This window comes from Morone saxatilis, unplaced genomic scaffold (assembly GCF_004916995.1).
Source record: "Morone saxatilis isolate NCDOM2014 unplaced genomic scaffold, NCSU_SB_2.0 Contig19, whole genome shotgun sequence".
In the NCBI taxonomy this organism is placed as follows: Eukaryota; Metazoa; Chordata; class Actinopteri; family Moronidae; genus Morone; species Morone saxatilis.
Genome location: NW_023339751.1, coordinates 12,329,079 through 12,337,138, shown reverse-complemented (window position 1 = coordinate 12,337,138; position 8,060 = coordinate 12,329,079). Strand labels below are relative to the sequence as shown.

The window sequence follows — 8,060 nt, the reverse complement described above, 5'->3', positions numbered from 1 at the left end:
TACACCACTAGGGAAAGTGAGAAATGTGTTCTTTTAATATGTGTCAACAGAAGCTTTGAACAGAACTTGTTTTAGATACAGGGGACAGCAAACACAGTGTTAGCTGGTGCTATGGTAATTAGAGGCAGAGTAGGAGGGTATTAGTGGAATATGAGTGGAAAAGCCACACCAAAGGGAGATCAGCCATAACATTATGACCACCTGGTAATGCAGCCCCATATGCAACAAACTGATACACTGTGTGTTCTGACACCTTTCTATCAGAACCAGCATTAACTTTTTCAGCACTTTGAGCTACAGTAGCTCGTCTGTTGGGCGACCAAGGCTCATTGATGCACAGGGTGAAATATGGCTGGCCCGTGTGGTCCGATCCATGACCCGGTCACCAGTTCACCTCTTTTCCTTCCTTGGACCACCTTTGATAGTTACTGACCACTGCACACGGGAACACCCAGCTGCAATTTGGAAGATCATCTGAACAGTCTCTACCTCACATTGAAGCACCTTATCAAAGTTGCTCAAATCTCACGCTGCCCATTGTCCTGCTCTAACACATCAACAATGTTCACCTGCTGCCTGATATACCACACCCACTGACAGGTGCAATGGTCAGTGGTCATAATGTTATGGCTGATCAGTGTACTTTATTGTAATTATTTCCAAGCAACGAGTTGTGTTTTGGGTTTACGAGACAAATTACTTTAAGAATGAAACTGAATGTATTTGGCAGACAAACAGCAATAAAAAGTTGTCTAACAATTAACTTTAAGCTCTCCTAACAGAGCTAAAGTAACAGAGCGGTGGTTAAAATGGAATTGTGTTGAATTTAGTTTAATGGACTCTTTTTATGGGAGATGATGGGAGATAATGTGAGATATGTAGGCTATAACCTCTCCTGTGTAGTCCTGTGGTAGCCAATATTCATTGAAAACAAAGGGATTACTTATGCTTGTCAACAGGTGCTCATTATCTGTCTGGGAATAAAAAAAACAAACTATGGTTTCTTTAAAATCTAAAGGTGTTTTAACCAAACAGTTTATTTAATGAAACAGCAGGTTTTCACACATGTAAGAGGGAATCTACTAGTGTGTTTCACCATGAAACAGCCAGCACCAGCCTGACCCTCAGCTCTGAGATCTTACCTCAGACTGTATCAGTAACGCTGTGCCCGCGTGCTTCCGCACAACAGCAGGTCAGCTGATTGAAACGGCACGCGGAAACTGTAATGTCAATGGAAGAGCGCCAGTAGCTCTCTAAAGTGCTCGGGCTTCATCCGCAAACATTAACGCCACTATTTAAAGTTGACAACAGCGGGCTTCTTACGTGCGCAGGACTTTGGATATCCACTCAGATAGCTTATCTAAGAAGCACAGTCGCCGGGCTGTCATCCTCAGGAGAAACTTATGGCACACAACGAGTCGTTGGTCGCTTTGAATGGGACTCAAGTAAGTTTGTTTTGCGGGCTGTGTCTGTGACCTACGTGTTTTAGGCGGTAATATATGCGTGACTGTCTTAAAAAAAAAAAAAAAAAAAAAGTGTTTGAGTTTATCGGTGCTGGATGTTTACAGGTTGTGTTTATTTCTTCGACATCACCGGTGTCATGTGACACATTGCTAACGTAACAGTCATGACTTTCAGTTTTGTAGTTCCTCCTACAAGTGGAGAGAACAATGCCTCCTGGTTGCAGCAGTATACGTTGGAAAGCACTGGAAAGCAAAGATAAAACTAGTATATTTTTGCTAAATTATTAGCATGGCCAGTGTTGGAATGTAACCAAGTACATTTACTCAAATACTGTACAGTCTGGAGGTACTCTACTTGAGTATTTTCAGCTTTAGTTTATTAATACTAAATAAAATCAATGCATAAATTATGATTATGATCATTATCATAGTAGATACACAGCCTTATATAAAGTAGTTGAATTTAGCTCTATCTTTACAAACTGTAACATAAAGACACTTATACATAAATGCATTAATAATTATAATCCGGTAATCTATTATTCTGAAATAGGCCCTTCTGCATAATGAGTACTTTTATTTCTGATACTCTAAGTATATTTTATTGTTAATACTTAGTATCCGACTGTGTCTACACTGTGGTATCAACTCCTTTGGGTGTTAACAGTGAAACTACTGTAGTGTCAACTGCTGCATTATGCAGCATCCTGTATCATACAAAATTAATTCAAATGGTGGTCCCCAGTCATTATTGTTTTAGAGGTGGAGTATTCTGAAACCATATTGCATTGCTTTGCTCATATTGTATTATAGATACTTAAGCTACCTCTCTGTTTTTTTCTTTGTTTAATTCTTAAAGATTTCCTACATCGGACATGACTGCAAGAACATTCCAGACTTCCTTGGAGACAGATATGGCAAGTTTGCAAGAAGGCTGGATCTGAGCTTCAATCAGCTCAGGTAGATGACAGATGCACACACCACAAACCTTGTAATCACCTGGATGCATATGCTGGCTGTCTCTCTGTCTGCCTGTCTGTCTATCTCAGTCTGTTATTGGTAGACATGCATCTTTACATCAGGTGCAATTGAATTTGTGCCCTCTGTCTAGAGGTGGTCAGAGTGTCATCAGAACATCAAAGAGCTGAATGAGCGTTAGAGCTGGGCTGATGCCACGCTGGGGCAGGATAAAAGGCGCGATCGATAAATGTGACATGCTAATTCGGGGGCAAATAGAAGAAAAGATTCCTCTGTCAGGACATGAAGGAACACCTCATGGCAGCCGCTTCGGAGGGGGCTGCCATTTCAACAGCAGGACTAGCGTAGTTGATCTGGCAAGTAAAAGAAGGGAGATGATGGTTATGAGGTGCTTTTGTTTCTGAACCCTTTTCATGACTGTCAGGCCATGAAGGTGTCTGAATAGAGGCAATTTTGTGTTGAAAATTGTTGTCTTGAGGCATTTGTCTGTGCTGGAGACGTGTAGTCCTCAATTTAACTGATTGACATTGTGTCGTATTGCAAAATCAATCATTTGCACACAGTGCTCAGACCAGCTGGAAGAATCTGTTTGGGTTAGTGGATAAATGAATGGATGAACCCATTGTTGACGTGCCTGTGAGCAAGGCACTGTGAATGTTAAACAGAAAAACATTATTCCCAGAAAAGATACAACCTGCTATTACCCACTGACCAAATATTAACTGAATTCATGGTGTGTGCACACAGTCTTTTTCTTAGAATGGGGCTCACCTTTACATAAGGTTAAGGTTGTAAAGGTGCTACAATGTTACTAGGATTGTTAAGTTTGAGGGCTGCCCTTTGTTAATTGAACCTATACACAGATAAATCAAATTGCATGTCTAGGCATAAATAATATGGCAAGGAACAAGTGAGAGGAACAACTGCAACGTACATTTAGATTAATAATTTTAAATGTTTGCTTTTTTTCTGGTTTTATGTTTAGATTTTTGACCGTCGTCACAAAAGTGTGGTCACTGGTCCTTTCATTGGATAATTGACCTACCATCTAAGGTGCTCTTGCAGTACTTGTTCATATACCTATTGATAGTCATGTAGATAGCTAGTGTTATACACATATTTAACAGCTTTTAGGAAGATGATACAGGTGAGTTACCACTTTTAAGTCATGCTGCCTTCCGACACACATGTCACACATTCAGGTGTGCAGACATTAGGTTTACTTGAAGCTTTGCACATCAAATAAATAAACATAAACGTGTTCTCTTTGTCCTTGGTCAAAAGCATCACCCTTTTCAAGTGTAATCAGCCCCTTAAGTGACTAACACAGGTAACCACATTGGTGCTGTAGCCTGTATGTACTGTCAAACAGCTAACAAGTAAGCAAGATGTCCGTGTCGTTGTTAACTTGTAGTAACAGGTTGACTTTTGTGTAATTGCCCAAATCTAAAAAAACAAAATCTGAAGAGGTACAAGTAAATTCTTATTCTTTACAGAATAAAGCCATCACACCATGACTGTTATGCATGGTACAAAATATTTGGACGGGCGAGTGTCTTGGCATTACCTCAGAGGAAGTGAAAGCCTGTTATGTCTCGCAAACAGCTTTATGAAATCTGACTGAAACAACCCTTGTGTGTGTTGCTTTCAGGGAGATCAAGGCTGACATTATGTTTCTCTCCCTTGAACCTGTCACATTAAGGACTTGATGCTTAGAATCAAATATTTATGGCTCAGATATTACTAATTCATTATTAATTTTCAGTTTGGCTAATCTCACATGTCAGATATCATTACTAAACTTCAAAGGGTGGTATGGGCAGAGAAGCAGTGCAGAAGTAATGAAGTGGTACTCGAACCATTTGGGGCTCACATCGGTAGACTATTGATTGATGGTTTGCTAGCAGGCAAAGTGATCTGTTACATAGTGCTTCATCTTTTTCTCCTATAGACAGTGTGTTACAGGGGTTGACACTGAAAACCTGTAAAGCTAACTGACATAAAACATGTCTCAAGAGATAGTTGAAAATGTTTAATTTTTAAACCTTCTGCATGTTGTGAAGATACTTTTACAGATGTTTATAACAATGTTTTAAAGCTGATTCCCACAAGTGAGTCTTGATACAATAACTCCCAACGCAAGCAGTGAACACTATATATATATATATATATATATATCCACAGCTAAAAAATATTACTGACCTAATAGTGTGGTTGGACCTCTTTATCCACAGTATTCCTTCTTCAACTTGTTCTCTGCGATTGGTGTCTGTTGGTGCTCACATGACAACACTGGGAGGTCATGGGTGGGTGGAACTGTGAAATTCAATAAGCAGCTCAACATGTGATAACATTATATTCTAACTAAGGCAAGGCAGCCCCCTCAGTAGTTTTGATCCTCACAAGAATGCACCTAAAAGGCCCCTGACTCAGATCAATGGTGGAAAGCTTTTCCTTTGAGAAAAATTGTAAAGTGAAATTTCAGCCAATATCCAATAGCCAGTCATTTCCATGGTAATGTCAGTCGGTACTGAAGTGTAAAAGATTTCATTTAATTACAAATCCACCATGTGTTTTCACCAGTGCAGTTGATCTTATAACTTTGATGCCTCATGCGGATTCAGTTTTAAAAATACTGCTTCACAATTAGAACAACGAGCAATGAACTTTTAATTCCTAAGAATTAAGACATTTTGGGAATTGGAATGTGGAAAAAATATTAAAATATTCTTGATAAATGAAACATAAATAAAACCACACAACCAAAACAATAAATAAAATGGACTCTTGGGTTAACAAAAATGGCTGTAGAGTGAGTTCAGTTCAGTTCCTTCCTTAACAGGCAATATAGCGATTGTAGAGAAAACCCTGCTGCTTATTCTGGCATGGTTTTGGCGATCATTTTGTGGTATGGCAATACAGTAATTTAGATTTTCACCTGGGACTGTAACTTGCTGGATACTGATAAGATGACCAATTTGCTCTCTAAAATGGACCCTCAAACATCAAGCCAAGGCAGCATAATACACTGTCCAAAATCAGAGATTATATTAAGCCGTACATCAAAATATTATATCATTATTTATCTCCTCGCCTCAACATTCAGGAATCTACAATCTGACATTACATGTCAGATAGTAGAGACATTTGTCTATTGACACCATGACCTCGTTTCAGTGTCAGCACAAGCAAACCAGGTGTAAACAGATGCACATGTAAGCGAATCTCGGTGGACTGCCTTCAGCATCATGCACTTCTTCATGCTGCTTGACTCAAATGGAGAGAGAGACATTGCCAGAGTTTGTTGTAGCTAATATGCTTATTTCTGTCAGCTCAATTGACAACACTCATCCGGCAACCTGACAATGAGTCACCGTGAGAAGCAATGCACTGGCACCACCTTTAACTGAGTCCTGTGTGTTTTGGTGTGTGTTGCGCATGTGTTTATGTTTGTGTGTGTACTTGTGCATGTTGGCTTGCATGCAGTGTTGGTGCATCTGTCTCTGTGAGCATAACTGTGAGTGGCTGGGCAGGTAATGGCAGGATGAAATTATGGTAGCGGGCTGTCACACCCACACCTCTCCCTCTGTGTGCTGCAGTGTCAGCCTGTCTCATCAATGTGTTGAGAAGAACGGCTCGCAGTGAGATTTCTGTCTCGGGACGGGCTTGGATAGTATTGTGTCCTCCACTTTGTTCCAGGTCAGGTGTGTACACAATGCAAGTGAGTGGGCATGTGCTGTCATGACATGATTCCGCCCTGTGACTCGGGGTGCACTTTGGGTGCACTTTGGGTGCCTGCGTCTGTTACATGCAGTGTGGCTGACCTGGACACACGAGGGTGTTGAGGAGGACACATGTCTGTGTGTCACAGGAAGACATCGTGACATTGTTAGAACAGTGATGACCTTTCTCTCTGACGTGGCATCTTGAACAAATCCCATTTGCGCAATGACAGCGTTTGTTAAATAAAATTAAACCTAACCTAAAAGTTAAGCCTGCCTCTTTTACTTAGATGAGTTTTAGCTAGTTAGATCTGCCCGTCACTTGTCCTCTTGACACACACGATACTGATTACTGCACATGCAATGTAAAAATGCATGTGCCATATGTTACAAACAACTGTCAAATATTTGCTAGTACCTCTGCCAAGGAGCTTATGTTTTTGGCGCCGTTTGTTTGTCTGTCAGCAGGATTACGGAAAAAACTACTGGCCCAATTTTATGGAGCGCCTTGGTTGCCGAATGGTTACCGTGCATGCCACATAACCGTCGCCGGTTCAGTTCCAGCTTAGGACCTTTACTGTATGTCATAGCTCTCTATATATATTTCCTGTCTGCCTCTTAGTTGTCAAACTGTCCCACACCATGAAACTTAGTGGAAGGGTGCAGCATGGGCCAAGGAAGAACCCATTCAGTTTGAAGCGGATCTGAATCACAGGGCAGTTACACAAATAGTTTTTCACTTTTGTTGTGTTTGTGCTTGCAGATTTGCATATAACTGGCGTGCTGGCCTTGGTGGAGGTCTGTGCTCTCCCGAGTGGCCTTGCTGTTGATCTGTATTTTTACAGCTCACCTTATCTGTTGCACAAATGCTATGTGCATCAGAACGTTATTAAAATATGATACTTAAAAAGTTGAACGCCTGTACAAACTATTACAGTACAATAGCCTTCCAATGATTCCCACAATGATTCAGCATATTCAGTTTCTGTCGTGACTGTGTCACAGAGGCGTTGATTCAGCTGAGCTCAGTCATCGTTTTGGTGGTAATAGTTTGTGATACTGTTACATTATTGAATTACATTGTGTTCTAGGCATTTCTAATGTTCTTTTCACTTTGGCAAAATACTGGAAAAATAAGTGCGGAAGCTCTTTTGCAAATGCATTAAGATTGAAAGAGCTTGTTGGTGAACTGGATTAGTTATTTGATTAGAAATCAATGTCTGATCACATAGGTGTTCAATTCATTTATACTTTTACCAATCGTGTATAGCAGATAAGCTCCTAACGTTAGACTTTTAAGTTGAAATGCAGCTTGCCAGTGAGAAAGAGGGCTCCATATTGGACTTTTGCATTGCAGATGAACCTCAGCTACCTGTGTATATGTGTGTGTATGTACAGTATGTGTGTGTCTGTGTGTCTGAGGTGGCATGTGCTCACCCAGGCCATGTTGGGGATGGCAGGCGTTTTGCATTTTAATGACAAATCAAGTATGCTAACTTGCATTTTAAAACGAAAGTGCTCTAAATGTCGCCCGGCTGTCAAAATGAGATGTAAGCGGTCTGATGAAAAGAGAACAAAGAAGACAAAGTAGGGAGGCCTGGTACACTGAGAAATGAAATAAAACCTTGTATGGCCTGTCAGCTGTGTCATTTTATATTCATATCTAAAGAACATTATAGTATTACTCCGCCGCTCATGCCTCACTCATCTGTCTCTCTTAATTCGTCACAGGCACCACTCTGTCTTTCAAGTTGCTGTGTGTCAACACGAGAACGGGGCCGCTAATTGACAAATGAGTGTCACAGACATCAAGTGCTCCTTTTCTATCCAAGCTAGGTAGACTCTGGTTGTTTGACGGTACAGGGGAAGGAGGGGGGGGGGGAGGGGGGGGGACTGT

General features: G+C 40.8%; 1 protein-coding gene across 1 annotated transcript in view; it reads left to right on the top strand.

Moving 5' to 3' along the window:
• Positions 1-1,207: 1,207 nt before the first annotated feature.
• lrmda (leucine rich melanocyte differentiation associated) overlaps positions 1,208-8,060 on the top strand; it is a 197,317-nt gene continuing 190,464 nt past the window's right edge. The window contains exons 1-2 of the mRNA XM_035663901.1: positions 1,208-1,445; positions 2,323-2,423. Of these exons, the coding sequence (XP_035519794.1) occupies positions 1,404-1,445; positions 2,323-2,423 (143 nt within the window). The 5' untranslated portion in view covers positions 1,208-1,403. The remainder of the gene's footprint in view (positions 1,446-2,322; positions 2,424-8,060) is intronic.